Below are 22,429 nucleotides of genomic sequence, written 5' to 3'. Positions count from 1 at the left end.
TTAAAAAATATAACACCGATTTCAATGAAACGTCTTTCATTAGCACCAAAGGGATGACGATGAGTAAGCTTGGCCTAAAATTATTGTGCTACTGTGTACCGTTTTGGCTGTAGTTCAGGAACAAACAAACAAACAAACGAGAGTTTTAGTATATAGACTAGACCAAGTGGACCCATTGGGCCCAAACCTCTCCTGCAATGGTGCAGCACCCTCCCCTCCCCCCCCCCCCCCCCTCTCTCCTCAACTCTGCTCCCCTCTCCCCCACTCCCCCTTCCCCCCTCTCTCCCTCCTCCCCTCCCCTCCCCTCCCTCCCCCTCCCCCACCCTCCCTCCTCCCGATTCATTTTGTGGTCTCTTTACACTTCAAAGATAGCATAACAGAAGGACAAATAGGACAAGCTATAGGCCATTTTAACCTCCTTGTCATTCAACAATCATGGCTGATCTCTTGCATCGGGACAATGCCTCTTGATTCCTCCAGATATCTGAGAATCTGGTAATGTCTGTTTTGAATGTAATCAATATCAGGCTTCATAAACTGCTTGGGTAGTAAATCCCAAAGATTTAAGCTTTAAGTGTCAAAATGTGTCTTCACTTTACTTGCCTTACCCTTATTTTGAAACAGTGACCCCTCACTACTAGACTACTTATCCAGGGAAAACCTCTCCCGTTCCCTCTCTCTTCTGATTGGTTTTGTTTACTATTTGGCTGACCTGTTCTCTAGTCTTTGAGACTAATTAATTTTATTTTTCAGCTTACATCTAAACTTCACCCCACTGTCGTTTTAGGTTCAGTCATGCATCTGCTGTTTTATACTGTAAGAGCTTGCAACCATTAAATCAGAAAATGATGATAATGGCCTTGAATCCCTGTGAATGATTCTGACATTTTTACTAACCATTCTCATTTTAACAACTACTGAAAAAGTACACATTAAGTTTCAAATGCCATGTTAAGGCACGAATGAGTAACTACTCTGGCTCTGAAAATTATGACTGTCTATTTAATGCCAAAAAAAAACTTTAAAGTTGTATGGATTTTAAAGTAACTTCTTAAAATTTGTTTCTGATATTTTTATAAATGCATGTACTACCATTCATCTGGATGGTAGCTTTTCTGATTTAGCTTTTCTCCTTTTTCAATCAATATTCTAATAATTGGGCTTTATTTTGTTTCCTGGTTTGTGTCTGTTCATTTGTTTTAGCTTCATGGTTACACCTTTACCCAATGCATTTAAATGGGAAATTAAACCCACCCAGCCAACTAAATCTGTGTGGATAGCTTCCTAAAGGCTGATAACAATTACTATTTGTTCACAGACTGCACATCCAGGCCAGAATCAGGTGTGATCATGAAATATTAGTATATTTTTCTAATATCTTTTGTACATGCAGTACTGGTTTGCAATGGCACCTTAATTGCAGGGAATGAAGACTGGAAAATCATGCTTCGCAAATTATTTGCTACTGTCAATTTCTGAATTGTTTATTGACACAAATTTGAGTAAAATGATGAAATTCAAATTACTTAATTGGTAATATCCAAATGGAGAAAAATAACACTTTTGAGTCATTTAACTTTCAATCTGATGCTATACATATATTCAGATAAAAAGTAACAGTCAACCTTATCTCCTACTCACTGCTAAATTATCATGAAAATATAAATATAGTGATCAAAGTATTTTAAAAATCATGAAATCAATTCAGAACTTTTTATAAATCATGCAGCGATTTGGTAATATGGACATGGCAGTTTAGGCTGGGGAGATAAATCAAATGGGAGGGGTCAGTAAACTGCACGATATCAGCGCCTAAAAGCTGCACTTTCAATGCGTCAAATCACAATAGACATAAGGGACAATAGACAATAGGTGCAGGTCCTTCGAGCCAGCACCGCCATTCAATGTGATCATGGCTGATCATTCTCAATCAGTACCCCGTTCCTGCCTTCTCCCCATACCCCCTGACTCCGCTATCCTTAAGAGCTCTATCTAGCTCTCTCTTGAATGCATTCAGAGAATTGGCCTCCGCTGCCCTCTGAGGCAGAGAATTCCACAGATTCACAACTCTCTGACTGAAAACGTTTTTCCTCATCTCAGTTCTAAAATGGCCTACCTCTTATTCTTAATCTGTGGCCCCTTGTTCTGGATTCCCCCAACATTGGGAACATGTTTCCTGCCTCTAACGTGTCCAACCCCTTAATAATCTTATACGTTTCGATAAGATCTCCTCTCATCCTTCTAAATTCCAGTGTATACAAGCCTAGTCGCTCCAGTCTATCAAACATATGATAGTCCCTCCATTGCGGGAATTAACCTAGTAAACCTACGCTGCACGCCCTCAATAGCATGAATATCCTTCCTCAAATTGCTGCAGCAGGTAGTTCTGCTGCATGACAGTCCCAGCAGTACAGATTCAATCCTAATCTCACTGCAACCTACCTGTGCGGACTTTTCACCTTCTCCATGTGACCAACTGGGTTTCCCCGGTGCCCGTCCCCCCCCCCCCCCCGCACCGATAATCCCACATTCCAAAGACGTTAGTTGGTACGGCCATTATTTATCGTAAACTACCCCAAGTATTAATGGAGAATTGGAGGCGATGGCATGTGAGAGAAATTACATTACTGAGAAATCAATAGGGTAATGGGGTTGCATTGAAAGCTGACACAGGCTTGATGGGCTGAGTGTCCTTCTATGCCAGAAGGAAGTATGAAAGGTTATGTGTAGGAGGGGACTGCAGATAGACACAAATTGCTGGAGAAACTCAGCGGGACAGGCAGCATCTCTGGATAGGAGGAATGGGTGACATTTCGGGACATGGAAACATAGAAAATAGGTGCAGAAGGAGGCCATTCGGCTCTTCGAGCCAGCACCGCCATTCATTGTGATCATGGCTGATCATCCACAATCAGTAACCTGTGCCCAGCTTCTCCCCATATCCTTTGATTCCACTAGTCCCCAGAGCTCTATTTAACTCTCTTTTAAATCCATCCAGTGATTTGGCCTCCACTGCCCTCTGGCAGAGAATTCCACAAATTCACAACTCTCTGGGTGAAAAAGTTGCAGATCTTCAGACTGAAGAAGGGTCTCGACCCGAAACATCACCCATTCCTTCTCTCCAGATGCTGCCTGTCCCGCTGAGTTACTCCAGCATTTTGTGTCCATGAAAGGTTATGACTTGCAGGACCCTTCTTCACAAATAAATGGGCATTGAATGGGGTAGTAAGATAACAATTGAATCATGAACAGTTTTCTGAGGTGGTGGTGGTGGTGGCAGGAATAAGGTTAAGATTAGCTCTTTCCTCACACCAATCGAAAAGTTGATCTCTGATGGAGAATGATGATGCATTAGCGATATAGATGCTTCTTTGTTGGATGCTGAGAGAGGCACAGAGGGCAGTTGTGGAAATGTCCATGTGGAATTCTGATCTGCTGTGTTAGTAGAAAATGGGAGGCCAGTAAAGTTATGCATAATATCTTATGCCAAGTTTACGTTGCACTTATGCCAAGTTTACGTTGCACCTGTAGATCCAGATCTAGGGTAGAGTTGACATGTAAACAATGAATAGTCTTTTTGCCATGCCAATGTTTGCAAACAACCATGGAGAGCAAATAATGGTATATATTTTCTTTACAGTTTCAATTAGTTCCACAGAATAAAATTGGATTTAAAGTAGGCATGAAATTGGAAGGTATTGACCCTCGACATCCCTCCGTGTTCTGTGTGTTGTCAGTAACAGAGGTAAGATTATATATTCATGAATATCTGCTGAATAAATGTTGTAATTATGTGCTGATCTTCTTATGTTATGAATCTTATATATATATATATAATCATTTTATGTATATATATATATATATATATATATATATATATATATATATATATATAAGCATTATTGTCAGAGATCAAGTTAGGCACTGTGGGATTAAGTGGCCTTGACTTACTTTACAAGAGAAGGTGAAGAATACCAGCTACTCTGTAATATTTAATGTTTATGAACTCAGGATAAAGTGCAATAGATTTTAGGGGTATAGTGACAAACTATTAGGATATTTGGATATCCACTGATCAGAAAAATCTATGTCGGGACCTCTATTGTTGCCCAGTGATATGTATAAGTGATTTGGACAAAAATATAGGTGGTTTAATTTGTAGGTTTGCAGATAACACGGAAAGTGGCATGGTGGTCAATAGTGGGGAAGGTTGTCAAAGGATGCAGCAGCAAATAGAACAGTTGGAAGTGGCAGATGGAGTTTAATCTAGCCAGATATGAGATGTTGAACTTTGGGAGGTTAAATATCAGAGGAAACTTTACAATAAATGACAAGACCCTTAACATTTTCCAATAAGTAGAATGCACATCAGTAATACTTAACAGCATTGATGTACAAAGGAATCTTAGTGTGCAAGTCCATAGTTCCATGAAAATGGTAAAACAATAGAGAAGATGTTTGGCATATTTGGCCAAGGAAATTAGCTGTATAAAAACTTGGGTTAAGCCACATTTGGAGTATTCACTGCAGTTCTGGTCACCGTATTGCAGAAAGGATCTGGAAGCTTGGAGAGGGTACATAAGAGATTCACCGCGATGTTTCCTAAATTAGATAGTATTAACCGTACAGAATCATTGGATAAACTGGGATTGTCTTCTCTGGAGCATCCGAGGCTGAGAAGTGACCTGACAGAAGTACAGAAAATTATGGGAGACATTGATAGGGTAGATATTCAGACTATTTTTCTCTGGGTGCAAATGTCAAATACTATTGGGCATAGCTTTAAGGTGAGAGGGGGAAAGTTTAAAGGGGATGTGCAGGGCATGTTTTTCACACAAAGAGTGGTAGATGCCTGGAGTGTGCTGCCAAGTGTGGTGGAAGCAGATATATCTGAGGCACAGGCAGACACGTGAACAGGTAGGGAATGGAGGTATCTGGACTGTGGAGGGAATAATTTAAATTGGCATAATTTTTAGCACAGACGTCGTGTGCCTTAGGGCCCATTTTTTGTGCTGCACTGTACTATGTTCCAAAGACAATTGGTCTTCTCCTATTCAAAATAATGCCATGTTAGGGTTTTCCAGTTACATGCCAATTATCAAATAATGCCAGCACCAAATGCATGGAGGAAACACCAAAATGCACTTCACTAATGGAGTCCTCCAGATTTTGATGGGTGTTCCCTACTATCCAGAGTACCTGTGTCTACTCTTTTAAGGTTATTGTTTGGCTTCTGGATGTAAAAATGGAAAATTAGTCACAGCTATTATTCAGATTACAGGAAATGCTTAAAATAGCAGTCTTGCTGATCACACACACACAAAATAATTGGATCCTGTCCGTGGTTATAGATCTCTAAATTTGATCCCTCTAATGAAATATATGCTGAAATGTAACTTGAAGTGATTATAAAGGGCCTGTCCCACTTAGGCGATTTTAAGGCGACTGCCGGCGACTAGGCTGTCACCGAACGTTCACCAGGGTGTCGCGGGCATGATCGTGAGGAGTCTTCAATGAATCGTAGCGGATCTCGGCGCGTCACGGAAAAAAATTCCAGATAGAAATTTCTCGGCGACAGCTGGCTTGTCGCCAGGTATCGTAGCTTATTGCGGGCGCTGTCGCATGCTGTCCCCAGGTTTGCTAGGTTGTCGCAGATGCATTTAGAAGCACGTAATATTAAATTAAGAAAAGGCATTTGAAGATACCAGAAGATAGTTTTGTTTAACCAATTTATTTACCGTCAGGACATTTGACAGGTAGATTGGAGGCGACAGTTTGACGGTTAGGTAAGCGTGGGAATTTTGCGATGTTTCCGAAGACGGTGTGATCTCTTAGCCAGGGTCTGGTTTCACAAAAAAAGTAACTTGTATCGTCCTGACTCGGCATTGTCGTGGTCATTATCGTAGGGTAAAAGAAAATTTTGGTGTTCTGCTATGACTTTGACAGTCGCCGGCAGTCGCCTTAAAAAATTTGTAGATGGGACAAGCCTTTAACAGTAGAATTTTCAATCACTTGGTGAAGTTTTGTCAATGTGCATTGCTTTATCTTGACTGTTTCCTTTAGGTATGTGGTGTTCGCCTGAGGCTTCATTTTGATGGATATTCTGAATGTTTCGATTTCTGGATTAACAATGACTCTCCTGATGTCCGTCCCATTGGATGGTGTGAAAAGACCAATCACAAACTGCATCCTCCTAAAGGTTTGGTAACTCAACGAGAGAAAGAAATAACATATTTTATATTACTAAGTTAAAATGCAATGAAGAATGTGTCATTCTCATGTTTGAAACCCATGCTACATCGAATTTAGTGGCAGCTGCCTCTGCAGGTGCAGAAATTAGATTAATTACCTGGATCATTCTTAATTTATCTGGAAAGTCAGATTCAACCTTTTGTCATGTAAGAGAAAAAAAAGGATTAGTTTGGTCAGGCAATTGTAGATAGTGAACTGATTGCTGCCAAAAAAATGATCCAATCTGATTTGCATTATTTTGATTTATAAAGTCATAGAGTCATACAGTGTGGAAACAGGCCCTTTGGCCCAACTTGCCCACTCTAAGCAAGAGACTCTGTGCATCTACCCAATCTATTCCTTCGTTATTTTGGACACCTCTGCAAGATCACCCATCATCAGAAGGCAGTGGAGGCCAATTCTCTGAATGCATTCAAGAGAGAGCTAGATAGAGCTCTTAAGGATAGCGGAGTCACGGGGTATGGGGAGAAGGCAGGAATGGGGTACTGATTGAGAATGATCAGCCATGATCACATTGAATGGCGGTGCTGGCTCAAAGGGCCGAATGGCCTACTCCTGCACCTATTGTCTATTGTCTATCCTTCTGCGCTCGAAGGAATAGAGTCCTAGCCTGCTCAACCTCCCCCTATAGCTCAGGCCCTCAGGTCCTGGCAACATCCTTGTAGATCTTCTCTGCACCTTTTCCAGCTTGACAACGTCTTTCCTGTAACAAGGTGCCCAGAATGGAACAAATCTGATTTCTCAGAACTGTGCAGTATATGATGATAATGATTACATTGCCCTGTTCATTTTTCCTTTATTGACAGGGTTTTGATTTCATTTTCAGGCCACAAGGAAGAAGAGTTTAACTGGGCAAGCTATTTAAAAATCTGCAAGGCCCAATCAGCCCCAAAGAATCTTTTTAAAATTCAGAATACAGTAAGTTTTTCTATTTAATTTTATGTTAAATGTGTTCTCACTGACTTGAGTATTTTGTTCTCTTTGTACCATTGATTTTACAGATAACTACTTAAATAAACTCAGTTGCAAGAACCCCATCCACACAAGGATGTCTCATGCAAAATAAAAAATATTTTCATGGCATGGAAGTAGTCAATAATCTGCCACTATTCAAGTAACCCAGCATTGATCCTGAAAATGTTCTGGAAGCTGGAAAGGGTACAGAAAAGATTTACGAGAATGTTGCCAGGACTAGAGGATGTGAACTATAGGGAAAGGTTGAGTAGGCTGGGACTCTATTCCTTGGAGCGCAGAAGAATGAGGTGTGATCTTATAGAGGTGTATAAGATCATGTGAGGAATAGATCAGATCGATGCACAGAATCACTTGCCCAGAGTAGGGGAATCGAGGACCAGAGGACATAGGTTAAGGTGAAGGGGAAAAGATTTAATAGGAATCTGAGGGGGTAACTTTTTCACACAAAGGGTGGTGGATGTATGGAACAAGCTGCCAGAGGAGGTAGTTGAGGCAGGGACTATCCCAACATTTAAGAAATAGTTAGACAGATACATGGATACGACAGGTTTGGAAGAATGTGGACTAAACGTAGGCAGTTGGGACTAGTGTAGCTGGGACATGTTGGCTGGAATGGGCAAGTTGGGCCTAAGGGCCTGTTTTCACACCGTATCAATAGACAATAGACAATAGACAATAGGCAATAGACAATAGGTGCAGGAGTAGGCCATTCGGTTCTTCGAGCCAGCACAACCATTCAATGTGATCATGGCTGATCATTCTCAATCAGTACCCCGTTCCTGCCTTCTCCCCATATCCCCTGACTCCGCTATAGAAACATAGAAACATAGAAAATAGGTGCAGGAGTAGGCCATTCGGCCCTTCGAGCCTGCACCGCCATTCAATATTATCATGGCTGATCATCCAGCTCAGTAGCCTGTACCTGCCTTCTCTCCAAACCCCCTGATCCCTTTAGCAAAAAGGGCCACATCTAACTCCCTCTTAAATATAGCCAATGAACTGGCCTCAACTACCTTCTGTGGCAGAGAATTCCACAGACTCACCACTCTCTGTGTGAAGAAATGTTTTCTCATCTTGGTCCTAAAAGACTTCCCCCTTATCCTTAAGCTGTGACCCCTGGTTCTGGACTCCCCCAACATCGGGAACAATCTTCCCGCATCTAGCCTCTCCAACCCCTTAAGAATTTTATATGTTTCTATAAGATCCCCCCTCAGTCTTCTAAATTCCAGCGAGTACAAGCCCAGTCTATCCAGTCTTTCCTCATATGAAAGTCCCGCCATCCCAGGGATCAATCTGGTGAACCTTCTCTGTACTCCCTCTAAGGCAAGAACGTTTTTCCTCAGGTTAGGAGACCAAAACTGCACACAATACTCTAGGTGCGGTCTCACCAAGGCCCTGTACAACTGCAGCAGAACCTCCCTGCTCCTAAACTCAAATCCTCTTGCTATGAATGCCAACATACCATTCACTTTCTTCACTGCCTGCTGCACCTGCATGCTTGCTTTCAATGACTGGTGCACCGTGACACCCAGGTCACGTTGCATCTCCCCTTCTCCTAATCATTCACCATTCAGGTAATACTCTGCTTTCCTGTTCTTGCCGCCAAAGTGGATAACCTCACATTTATCCACATTATATTGCATCTGCCATGCATTTGCCCACTCGCCTAATCTATCCAAGTCACTCTGCAGCCTCCTAGCATCCTCCTCGCAGCTAACACTGCCACCCAGCTTCGTGTCATCCGCAAACTTAGAGATGTTGCATTCAATTCTCTCGTCCAAATCATTAATATACAATATCTTAATCCTTAAGAGCTCTATCTAGCTCCCTCTTGAATGCATTCAGAGAATTGGCCTCCACTGCCTATGACTATGTTTTTGAGATCGACTTTCTTCAACAAGCAGCTTGCATTATTTCTCGCTGCTTGGGGAGAGCCCCAAGAGTTTGATGCTGTCAATGTCTTCTGCGATTATAGTCATGTGCCTATGGCATTATAAAAATCCAATTAGAGTGGGTGGGGAGAAGTTATGCCACAGCCTTAATAAACATGAACAGTTGAAATTTAGAAATGTGTATTATGGATGCTAATGAGTGCAGAATTGCAACAAGGATTAGAAAAACAAATGTGATTTGCTTTTCCTTTGCAATCACTTGCTTAATTTGACGAGAATTGTGTGCAGCTGTTGTTGCTCATCATATATCTTAAACAGTAACCAGGGAGATGCTGCAATAACCCACGCCTCCATAACAAACCCCACCCCCGCCCTGCCCCTCTGCAATTGACCACGCCAAAGATGGATATCAGCCAAGTAACTCAACCATGTCTACCTAGGATTTTAATTGTCATGAATAATCCTGGCAGGGTGAAGAGTCAATTGACTCTTTATCAACTCGCTACTATGTTTTATGTCTACTTTACTCTGAGAAAATGTATTGCCTTTGTTGAATATTATTATATAACAGTCGCTTTTTCCGAGTCATGAAAGATTCAAATAATGCTCGCACAGATGTGACCAGGCATTCTTATCTTCCTTGACAAGTATTTACAAAAGGATAATACAGACTAATATCTTGAGCACATTATTGGCATTCTATTTTTTTAACTTACATGCTCTGCAATCCTGGGTCACATTGGAAATAACATAGAAAATTAATCACCATGACTTCAAAATACTTCTATGAAAAATTAGTAAGCACTAATAGGAAATTAATAGGTAGGAAGGTAGGAAGGTCAGTCTGAAGAAGGGTCTCGACCCTCAGTCTGAAGAAGGGTCTCGACCCGAAACGTCACCCATTCCCTCTCTCCTAGATGCTGCCTGACCTGCTGAGTTACTCCAGCATTTTGTGATACCTTCAATAAGCCCCATCCCCGAACTCTACCTCCGATGGGCATTCGCATGGGCCCTAGCTACGCCTGCCTCTTTGTCGGGTACTTCGAACAATCCCTGTTCCAGACATACACTGGCCCCATCCCCGAACTCTACCTCCACTTTCCTGTCTCCACCTATATCCTTCCTTTGTCCTGCCGCCCCTGACATCAGTCTGAAGAAGGGTCTCGACCCGAAACGTCACCATTCCCTCTCTCCTGAGATGCTGCCTGACCTGCTGAGTTACTCCAGCATTTTGTGAAATAAATAAGAAATTAATGATATGTTACCCATAATCACAGAACAGATTGGTACTTTTCCAACATTTTCAAAAGTTTGTCACATTCCTGGATAAACCAATTGCCTTGTGTGGCATCCGATCCATTTTTTCTTAAGAGTCCTTAATGGGGCAGCTGGCTTAGAAGAATGCATATGGGATATTACCACCGCAGGCCTCTCAGCGTTACATCATAGAATGTATTCAGGAGATGGAGCCACTTCCATTGCCAGCCTATGCTGTTGATTTCTTTCATGGTAGAAAACAAATTACTGAGCATTTGACTGCCCACTGTTGTAAAATTGTGGAAGGGGAAACTACAAAAGGCTGTGAAAGCACTTCCCAATGGGACAATACAAAGTTTACGTTGAAGTGATTAGTGTTATCTTGCCAACACAGTCAACCAGGAAAGATTACTTCATCGTCACCATTTTTCCATCTTAAATGCTCTATCTCTGAAAGTGAGACATTGTGTGATTAGATGCTCCCGAGGACACTCTAAACATTATAATTAGTTATGGATTATAAATTCTTGCTGATTTTATGTTTGAAGATTTTTTTCGTAACTTTCTGATGAGAGGTTTCCTTCAGTTATCTCCCAAGGTGAGATATTTAACGGATGTTCGCATTTAATGATATATATTCATCAGCCGGGTATTTTTTGTTTACTCTGACTTGATTGGGAACTGCAATGAGTATTATCTTCCAAACATTTAAGTGCATTCCTTTAGGAATACTGCTGTCTATGACAATCCCAAGGGAAATTACAAAGATGAGAAAAAAAAGATTGGAGAAATGCATATATGTACTTAAAATGCATTTATTTTTCGAATAAGTAATCTTTACACCAGGTTCCTGAACATCAAAACAACAGGAAATAGCGTGCAGCTATTAGCTCCAAATCAATATTCAAGTGTCCAATTGAGGTGCACATTTCCAAGTCACAATTGGAGCACAATAGAATACCAACAGGGGAGGCCAGTCTTTCAGCTTCTGTATCTGAAAATCAGTTAGATATTATAGCAGCAGTAGGCTTTTTAGGCCTTCAAACTTGATATATCATTTAAGTTAAATTGTGATTAATTGTATTCATGGAAAAATAAATGGTTAATATTTCGTGTTGAAGGACCTTCCTCAGAACTGGGAAAGAGAGAAAACATGTGTGTTTTAAGTTGTAAAGAAGGCGGGATTGGGATGGTTGAGGATTAGAAGGCAGTGGAGGCCAATTCTCTGAATGCATTCAAGAGAGAGCTTGATAGAGCTCTTAAGGATAGCGGAGTCAGGGGGTATGGGGAGAAGGTAGGAACGGGGTGCTGATTGAGAATGATCAGCCATGATCACATTGAATGGCGGTGCTGGCTCGAAGGGCCGAATGGCCTCCTCCTGCACCTATTGTCTATTGTCTATTATCATCCATAAAGTTGCAGCAGGGATGAGCGGCAAATAAGATTGTTCCGTTAATGGGATCAATTATGGAGGGAGAATACGAATAAAGGAAGATAAAAGCTGTGAAATGAGAATAGTCAGAGAGTAATTACACAAATATTATTTTCAAGATCTGTAGGACATATGGCAGATGTACGCAGCTAATGGAGAGAAAAACACAGCCAGTATCACAAATGGATCGACCATTTCTGAAATGTAAAAAGTGAGTTGTAAATCTTGAGATTGAGCTCCCTCCCATCCTTTTGTACTTAAAAAGGAATGTTTCCTTCATAATTCCAATAACCATTCCCCTTGTTACGAGACTTTCTCATGCAGCCAAAGTTGATGCTGTGCCTGACCTTATACCTCTTCTATTTGTGTCATTGAGGGACTTATGTAGTTCCTCAAGGTGAAGCAAAGATTCAGTTGCATTTCTTAGCATCTAGTCTATGATTTATTTACTGGTCATAATGCGGCCTCATCTACATGATACAAACACCAAGAGTATGCGGGGTACCTGTTTTTAATCTACAGCATCGTACCCGAGCTTTGTGATACCTAGTTTCTTAATTCTCCATTCCACTTCCACTCTGACCTATCTTTCTGTGGCCTCCTGTCCTGTTATAGCAAAGCTTTATCCAAACTTGGAGAAGGGAGTCTTGCAGCCTTCATGACTTCAAATTGAATTCTATAATTTCAGGTAACTTGCATTTTCTCTTTCGGATATGATTAATCTATTTGTGATACTAGTTCCATTTTTCTCTCCCCATTAGCACAGTCGGACCTGCGGGCATGTCCTACAGCTATGCATTTTGTAAATGTTACATTATTTTGTGCTCTCACTTTCTAACTGCCCCATCAACTGGAATTACCTTGTTCACAGCAACCCTAGCTTCACTTTGTCAGAGTTTTTCTTTTTTCCCTGTTTATCTCTCCCCTCCCCACCCCCTTTACAACTTAAAATTCATTTGTTTTCTCTCTTAGTTCTGAAGAAGGTTCTTTGAACTGAAATATCAACCCTGATTGTCTCTTTACAAATGCTGCTTAACCTGCAGTCATTTGATTTTCACTGTCAATCGTGAACCAACTCATTTGCTCCGTCATTCCTTATCTTGTAAGACACAAAATTTATAAATGACTCTTTCTCTCAATCTTAACATTACATATTATCCAGCGCTACAGACAATTAAAGCTGAGAATCCCAGCACCCCAGTCCTCTTTGAGGACATGCAATTATGTCAGTTAAACAGTTGATATGCGTGAGCATAAAGGAGTGAATGTGCATGTTTAGTTTAGGTTAGTGATACAGTGTAGTAAACCAAGCTTTTTGAATCAAACGGGTTTTATTAACAAAACAGTGGTTGAACGCACGCACGCTTAGTTAGGGGAACAGTTAGGTGCTTGTTGCTGTTGAGAGGAGCACCACACATCTGTCCACTCGTGGGCTCGAGTTGAGCTTCTCATCTCCAACTGTCAACTGTTATCTCCAACTGTCGACTCTCATCTCCAACTGTCATCTCCCTGTCAAGTGATCATTCCAGTTCTGGTGACGAAGGTTCGATCAGTAAGTGGCTTGACCCCCAGGTGGCTCCACTACAGCGTGGAAACAAGCCCTTCGGCCCACCGGGTCCATGCCGACCAGCGATCCCCGCATATTAACACAATCCTAACACACTAGGGACAAATTTTACATTTCTACTAAGCCAATCAACCTACAAACCTGTAGGTCTTTGGATTGTGGGAGGAAACCGAAGATCTCGGAGAAAACCCACGTAGGTCACGGGGAGAATGTACAAACTTTGTACAGACATCACCCACAGTCAGGATCGAACTCTGGTCTCTGGCGCTGTAAGGCAGTAGCTCTCGCCACCGTGCCGCCCTCAAACATCATTGTGGCTGCCATGCAATTATCTATCCTACCAAGTTCTTTCTACCATCACAATGATGGACGATATTTTAACATGTAGCAGATTATTTATAAGGATACAATTGGGGCCATCGTAACATGCATTTGACCTTTCTTAACTGATCTGAACAGAAATAATCCCGTTCCAGCTTCAAAATGGTTAACTATTTCTTAATTAGTGTTTTGCTTTAAATCCTTTCCGTGTGTTGACCACTCCTTTTCAAAATACTTCGAATAATAAATTTATAATAATTATAAATTTGTTGTTTACTAGTCTGGACCTTGTATCTTCCTGTGAGAACACCAGTACTCTTATCCTCTTCCACCAATCATGAAAATCGTGACAGATCTGTAATCTAGCTTAAATTACATGCCTTTATTCCCGATATTTTAGTGTCTGTTGTGTGAATTAGAGGCTTGTGATGTTAAATGACCATGTGCAAATGGTTCCTAATTCAACTCCTAAAATGTATGGTTCATTATTTTTGGCTGTACAATCTTGTCTTAACCAGAATTGATAGAGTTTCTATTATCAGGTCCCATTAATAATTTGAAAGCTTCAATTAATCAATACCAACCATGTTTCCAAAGAGGACAATATTAATTTGCATTTTTTCATACTGTAATCCTTGGGGTTCAGGAATCATTTTGGTAAATCTATATTTTACTCACTTGCAAGATCTGTTTATCTATATAATAGGCTATGTTGCCAGAAGTAAATAATGTACTCCAAGTGTGGTTTAACCAGAGTACAACTGGAGCATTATATTTTAAACAGCAAGCTATAAATGCCAACATCCATTGGCCTTTTGTCATTATTTTCTTTATTTAACCACAGCATGATGAAAATATTACAAATTTAGTTTATATGTCTCCTCAGCTCCTCAACGCCCAACTACCCTTGGCCCGTTGTTCACCCTGCTAATCCCACCCCCCAACCCCCCCCCAAAATAGCTATTGTACTAAACGTGCCTTTGTAAATTGCCCCACGGGGACAAATAAAGTGTTTTTGAACTTGAACTTATTTCCAAAAGAAGATGTTTACCAGAACACTGCATGAATGAAATAATATTAGCTAAAAGGAGATGTGTAGGAAAGAACTGCAGATGCTGGTTTAGAAGATAGACACAAAATGCTGGAGTAACTCAGCGGGACAGGCAGACTGGAGAGAAGGAATGGGTTACGTTTCGATACTGCCTGTCCCGCTGAGTTACTCCAGCATTTTGTGTCTATCTTAACTATAAGGAGATGTTGGACAAACTTGGATTGTTTTCACTGGAGCCTCAGAGATTGAAGGAAGATCTGATACAAAAATTATAAGAGGCACAGATAAGGTAAACAGTCAGGACACTTTTCCTTGTGTAGAAATGTAAAGGGCATTGCTTTAAAATGAGACGGGCAAAGCTTAAAGGTGATGGGCAAGCAGGTTTTTTACACAGATAGTAGTGTACCTGGAATGAGCAGCCAGGGTTGGTAGTAGAGGCAGATACAAAGGGGGCTTTTAAAAGCTTTTCGATAGGCATATGGACATGCAGGGGAATGGGGAAATATGAATCCGGTGCAGGCAGAGGAGATTAGTTTAACTCAGCTCAGATATTGTGGACCTAAGGGCCTGTTCCTGTTCTGTATTGTTCTTTGTACTAATATATGTATTACTGCATTATTTCATCCTTTTAGAAGGAAAACCCCATCAGTCGTTGGTATTTTTCCAAACAGCTCAGTGTTTTGATGCTCAGAATCAGTGTTGTGACTTGTCCACTGCTTTCATGATGAATTGACTATCGGAATTGTGTATATACTTTTGCAATCTGGGTAGCTTTGCAGAGTGGCAAGATTTTTTATGATCCATCGGTATCAGGAATAGTATCGATTTTGATGTTTTGGCTGGTAAGATATAAATGAATGAAAATCTGCGATTGATCTGATACATTGCTGAAAGATTTAGGTTGTATATCAACCTGAATTTGGCAGCAAATGACTTGTAAATCCTGCAAGGTTATAAAGAATTGAATTTCTATCACACGCGTTTAAAAAAATTAATTGTAACAGAAGTAAATACAATTTTTTGAAATTTATGCATAATTGACATTCAAACGTGGGAGCATTTTACAACAGCAAACAGCAAAGTTTAAATGACATGGCAGATCTGAAATCAAACAGAAGATTCTAAGAATACTCAGCAGGTTGTTTTTATTTTTTTGATTTCCAAGTATCTCTGATGCCTTGCTTTCACCAGACAGGAATCCCTAGGTATTGAAGAAAAATGATCCAAAAGCATTCTCAATTTGTGGTGTCTGGAATGCAATCTCAAAAAATCTAATTCAAAGATGCCATTTTCAATAAATATTAGTTGCAGTACAGTGGTGGACAAATCTTCATGATACAGGAATAAATTAATGCATTTGCAGCTCAGGTTTGGGCCCTGAAAAGTAGGAATATCAATCCACTTACTTGCCTTCAGCTGCAATGGACTTAAGTGCTTGTCAGAACTCCTACTGCTTGGAAATGTAATGTGCTTCAAGTAATCAGTATGTAGATGGAATGCCTGCTGCATAGGAGGCAGGAACTGTGGTGTTGATAGAGGTTTACATCACCATTCAGCTCTTTTTTGCAAATCTCATTCCCTCAGAACAGCATTTTGCTTTGTGTGCTTGGAAGAAAGTAGGACCAGGTTGGAGGATCATGTTTCTAAAAAGCAGTATAGTCTTGTGCTACTTGAATTGTTTGAGCACACCCAGAGGATGAATTGATGCAAACTTTGATGAGATGCACTGTTTTGCCATAACTGCCTTATCCATCATGTAGAGTAGTGAGTCAGTATGAAGTACTACTACCTTTGTTCATGGAGTCACGGCACAGCACCATTGGGACAAAATGCAATGAACTCTGGAACCAGGGCCGTTTTTACAGCATTATGGGCCCCCGGGCAAAGCAGTGTACTGGGGCCCCCACCTTAACTCTCCCTCACCCCCCTTTCCCTACCAGCCCCCCCCCTGTCGTGCCGGCGAAAAGCACTTACCGAAAAGCACTTAGCGATGGACTTAGGGTGCTACATTGTTGTGAAAAGCACTTACAGATCGCTGTGAGAAGCACTTAGGGGCCAAAAATGTTGCGAAAAAAGCACTTATTGAACCTACATTTTTAAAGTAGTATTTATTTATTGCAAGTCACTTAACATACACAGATCAGCATGGGGGCCCTATGCTCGTGGGGCCCCGGGCAAGTGCCCATCAGGCCCATGCGTTAAGACGGCCCTGTCTGGAACCTACCCGATTACTACCTGTACTTGTTCTATAATAACGTTGATTAATCGGCATCCCCTTAAAAATTGAAGCTGAAAATTGTAAATGCAATAGAGTTGTAATAGTGGGGAATTTTATAGTTTTCACAGTACTAACTGGAATTATCTTATTCAAGTGTCCTAGACGGGGTGGAATTTGTAAAGTATTCAGAGGAGTTTTTTAGAACCAATTAGTAGTTGGTTGAGAGGGGGCTGCCCTGAATCTAATCTTGAGAAATGAGGCTGGGCAAAATCGTGGAAGAGGAGCATTTTGGGAATTGTGATCTTAATTCTGCAAATTTCAATAACATAGGACAGGAACTGATAAAAGTAGATTGGGAGCAGCTGTTTGGCTAAAACATCCACAAAATGGAAGTCTTTTAAAAGTGAGTGTTCAGGCCCAACATGGAATGCAAATATGGCAAGATTATGGGGAAATTACAAGGAATATTAATGTTTTGATGAAGAAAAAGTGGAAGCATAGGTGATTAAAATGTGAGGGAACCTTGAGGAGTTTAAAAAGTGTGGGAGATTACCTAAAAAGAGAAATTTGGATGATTGAGAGATGCCAGGAAATATTAATTGCAAACAAGACTAAGGAGAATCCCAATGCATTTTATAATTCTATGAGAAGAAAAGAGTGATCAGGGAAAGAGTAGGAATCAAATCTTTGCAGGGTAGGACTTAAATTAAATCTTCTTATCTGTATTCCATAAGGTGAAAATTATGATAGATATAGAGTTTCTGGAGAGGGATAATAATATGCTGGAGCATATTAGCATTAAGAAGGCGATGTTATTTACCTTCGAGCAAATAAAGGTGAATAAATTCACTGGGCCTGAAGAGATGTATCCAAGGCTTCTTCAGGGGGTAAGGGATAAGTTTGTTGCAGCACAGAGATTCTGATCATCTTCTATCTCCACAGATATAAATGGAAGCAATGTGGTGCACTTATTCAAAAAGTACGGCAGGGATAAGCCAAGTAATTACAGGCCAGTAAGTCTTATGTCAGTGGCAGGGAAATTTTTGGAAACAATTCTGAGCAACAGGATATATTTATACTTAGAAAGGCAGGATTAATTAGGAATAGTCAGCATGATTTTGTTCATGGGAAACCTTGCCACAGTAATTTGATTGAATTTTTAAAAGAATTATATAAGCATATTGATGAGTGTGGTGCACTGGATATTGTTCACATGGACCTGTATACCTTTGACAAGATCCCACATGGTAGACTGGTCCAAAATTTAGAGCTCATGGGATCAAAGGCAAATTGGCAAATCTCTATACTAAAACTCTCATTTGTTTGTTTGTTCCTGAACTACAGCCAAAACGGTACACGATAACGCGACAGTTTTAGGCCCAGCTTACTCATCGTCGTCCCTTTGGTGCTAATGGAAGAGGTTTCATTGAAATCGATGTTATATTTTGAAAGTTATTCACATTTTAAAGTTTAAATCTATCTCCGACAGAGGGAGGGGGGTGGGGGAGGGAGGGGGGTTGAGGGGGATGGAGTGGGGGGGAGGGGAAGGTGGCAGTGAGAGGGAAGGGAGGGGGGAGGAGAGGGTGCTGCACTAATGCAGGAGAGGTTTGGGCCCAATGGGTCCACTTGGTCTAGTTTGATCCAAAATTGGCTTGGTAATAGGATGTGGAAGGTAGTGGTGAGGTTTTGCTGTTTGTCCCATATCCTAAATTAATGGTAGTGTTTATTTAATTGCTATTATCAGCAAAGGTTTCAGGAAGTGAGGTGTAACATTTATGCCCTTGATTGTTTTGATAGTTGTTCTTTTGCAAAGAAATTAGAATTTTGAGATGCATTGAAACAGAACTATAAATGAGGAATTCTAGGATCTGCAGAAATAACATTTGATTGGAGGCAGTTCTGCAAACTATGCAGGTCCATTGTCATCTGCTTCTAAATATCAAACAGCATGTTTTGCCAAGTATGCAATATGTAACTACTTTTGGAACATCAAACTTTACCATTTTCAGTCGCTGTTAACCAATAACTTTTATCTGTATCTTACAGACGATTCCTCATCCAGGATTTCGAATAGGAATGAAACTGGAGGCGGTTGACAGGAAGAATCCTTCTCTGACATGTGTTGCCTCAGTGACAGATGTAATAGACAATCGGTTTTTGGTGCATTTTGATAACTGGGATGACACATATGATTATTGGTGAGAGTTCTTGTTACTGTATTAACTAAAGGGGTTAGAGGTTTAGAGGGGACGAAGAAGAATACTTTGATCTAAAATATACACTTTCTAAATAGGTAGTGGAGGCAGCGTCTTGGGCGGCATTTCAGAATTATTTCACTGGAAATGCCATGGCGTAGAAGGCAATTAGCTCTATACTAGAAAACAGAATTGGTGGAGATGGGTACCTGATGGCCAGCAAGGATACACAGGGGCTAGAGGTCCTGTTTCCTTTGTTTGCATTGGAGTAACTGGTGTTTCAGCTAAATTTTAGCATTATTCACAAACTCGTCAATTTTCCAGTGTGATTGGTAATACTGGGATCAAACAATGCTCCCCCTCTGTGATTCCTCCTGCCCTCCAACAAAAAAGACATCAGTCTGAAGAAGTATAAGAAAATAACTGCAGATGCTGGTACAAATCGATTTATTCACAAAATGTTGGAGTAACTCAGCAGGTCAGGCAGCATCTCGGGAGAGAAGGAATGGGTGATGTTTCGGGTTGAGACCCTTCTTCAGACTGATGACAGGGGGGTGGGACAAAGGAAGGATATAGGTGGAGACAGGAAGATAGAGGGAGATCTGGGAAGGAGGAGGGGAAGAGAGGGACAGAGGAACTATCTAAAGTCTGAAGAAGGGTCTCAACCCAAAACCTCACCCATTCCTTCTCTCCTGAGATGCTGCCTGACCCGCTGAGTTACTCCAGCATTTTGTGTCTACCTTCGATTTAAACCAGCATCTGCAGGTTTTTTTTTCCCTACTCATACTGGGAACAATGTTTAGTTTAGTTTAGAGGTACAACATTGGAAACAGGCACTTCAGCCCACTGAGTCCGCGCTGACCATCGTTCGCCCGTTCACATTAGTTCTATGTTATCCCACTTTCGCATCCCCACCCTGCAATTTACAGAGGCCAAACAACTTATAAGCCCGCAAATCTTTCCGATGTGCGAGAAAGCCAGGCCACCCGGAGGAAACCCATGCGGTCACAGGGAAAACATACAAACTTCACCCAGACAGACCACCCAAAGTCAGGATTGAACCCGGGTCTCTTCTACTACGGATTATTTATAATGTTTAATCTAATTACAATCTGGTGAACCTTCTCTGTACTCCCTCTATGGCAAGAATGTCTTTCCTCCTAATCTGAGGAAAGACATTCTTGCCATAGAGGCAGTACAGAGAAGGTTCACCAGATTGATTCCTGGGATGGCAGGACTTTCATATGAAGAAAGACTGGATAGACTCAGCTTGTACTCGCTAGAATTTAGAAGATTGAGGGGGGATCTTATAGAAACTTACAAAATTCTTAAAGGGTTGGACAGGCTAGATGCAGGAAGATTGTTCCCGATGTTGGGGAAGTCCAGAACAAGGGGTCACAGTTTAAGGATAAGGGGGAAGTCTTTTAGGACCGAGATGAGAACGTTTTTTTTCACACAGAGAGTGGTGAATCTGTGGAATTCTCTGCCACAGAGGGTAGTTGAGGCCAGTTCATTGGCTATATTTAAGAGGGAGTTAGATGTGGCCCTTGTGGCTAAAGGGATCAGGGGATATGGAGAGAAGGCAGGTACAGGATACTGAGTTGGATGAACAGCCATGATCATATTGAATGGCGGTGCAGGCTCGAAGGGCCGAATGGCCTACTCCTGCACCTATTTTCTATGTGTCTATGTAAATGACCCCAATGGATCTGATCTGTGCCCCATTATACCATTCTGATAGGATGTAATTAATCGATTTGTTCATATTTTTATTAACTAACGTGATAATTACCTGTTTGATAGGTGTGATGTTAATAGCCCATACATCCACCCTGTGGGCTGGTGTCAGGAACGAGGCAAACCACTTACTCCTCCTCAAGGTTGGTGAGTCAAAATACTTTGTAGATCAATGTCATTTTGTGGAATTGGGTTAATTCTGGTCTCAAAGAACTCCAAAAGCATTAGAGTTTTTCAATTCCTCTCCATGGTTATTGTTTATTTAATTTAGTTCTCTCCTCGACTATTTTACAGATTTATGTCTTGGCAGGACGAGTGCAAATGACAGCTGTTGTGCAGAAATTAATCTTTCATTAATTCAGCAAAGTATGCTTCACACTTTAAATGTTTATAATTAAAAATAGAACAAAATTGCCAAATACAGCTCAGTAGATGGCTAAAGCTATGACTAAAAGTGTTCATTTTCCAGTCTAGGGTAACATCCTGTACAGTTGCTTGAGTGAATCAAGCAGCTTCTTGCTTGTTCTTTTAGGCTGATGTGTACAATTCTGCCCTCCAGGTCACGAGACCTGGGTGTCATGGTACACCAGTCATTGAAAGTAGGCATGCAGGTGCAGCAGGCAGTGAAGAAAGCGAATGGTATGTTGGCATTCATAGCGAGGGGATTTGAGTATAGGAGCAGGGAGGTTCTGCTGCAGTTGTACAGGGCATTGGTGAGAACACACCTGGAGTATTGTGTACAGTTTTGGTCTCCTAATCTGAGGAAAGACATTCTTGCCATAGAGGGAGTACAGAGAAGGTTCACCAGATTGATTCCTGGGATGGCAGGACTTTCATATGAAGAAAGACTGGATAGACTCGGCTTGTACTCGCTGGAATTTAGAAGATTGAGGGGGGATCTTATAGAAACGTACAAAATTCTTAAGGAGTTGGACAGGCTAGATGCAGGAAGATTGTTCCCGATGTTGGGGAAGTCCAGAACAAGGGGTCACAGTTTAAGGATAAGGGGGGAAGTCTTTTAGGACCGAGATGGGAAAGTTTTTTTTCACACAGAGAGTGGTGAATCTGTGGAATTCTCTGCCACAGAAGGTAGTTGAGGCCAGTTCATTGGCTATATTTAAGAGGGAGTTAGATGTGGCCCTTGTGGCTAAAGGGATCAGGGGGTATGGAGAGAAGGCAGGTACGGGATACTGAGTTGGATGATCAGCCATGATCATATTGAATGGCCAAATGGCCTACTCCTGCACCTATTTTCTATGTTTCAGATTTCGAGTAACCACTCCCTTGGGCACCAGCGCTTGCTATAGATGCTGACTAGTACTGGAGGCTTCATCACATCAATTTCTCTGCCTTGCTCTCAAGCTAAGCTGGGTCTCAGGCACTGTTTTAGTGCTTGGGATGAGTGTGTGACATTACCTACTGAGAAATGAGTTAGCTTGACCAAAAGATGCTGGCAAGAAGCAAATTACATCCATCATAATGTAACTCTGAATAGTCAAGATGTGTGTTTGTGGATTGTTCTTGAAAGGGTG

General features: G+C 41.2%; 1 protein-coding gene across 3 annotated transcripts in view; it reads left to right on the top strand.

Moving 5' to 3' along the window:
* l3mbtl4 (L3MBTL histone methyl-lysine binding protein 4) overlaps positions 1-22,429 on the top strand; it is a 262,599-nt gene that overhangs the window by 95,247 nt on the left and 144,923 nt on the right. For all 3 annotated transcript variants that reach the window (XM_078398236.1, XM_078398234.1, XM_078398235.1), the window contains 5 exons: positions 3,641-3,745; positions 6,064-6,199; positions 7,079-7,170; positions 19,012-19,163; positions 20,964-21,040. In XM_078398236.1, coding sequence (XP_078254362.1) covers positions 3,641-3,745; positions 6,064-6,199; positions 7,079-7,170; positions 19,012-19,163; positions 20,964-21,040 — 562 coding nt within the window. The remainder of the gene's footprint in view (positions 1-3,640; positions 3,746-6,063; positions 6,200-7,078; positions 7,171-19,011; positions 19,164-20,963; positions 21,041-22,429) is intronic.

The sequence above is a fragment of the Rhinoraja longicauda genome, chromosome 4, assembly GCF_053455715.1.
Source record: "Rhinoraja longicauda isolate Sanriku21f chromosome 4, sRhiLon1.1, whole genome shotgun sequence".
NCBI classification, from domain to species: domain Eukaryota; kingdom Metazoa; phylum Chordata; class Chondrichthyes; order Rajiformes; family Arhynchobatidae; genus Rhinoraja; species Rhinoraja longicauda.
This window is presented reverse-complemented; position numbering and strand designations above follow the sequence as displayed.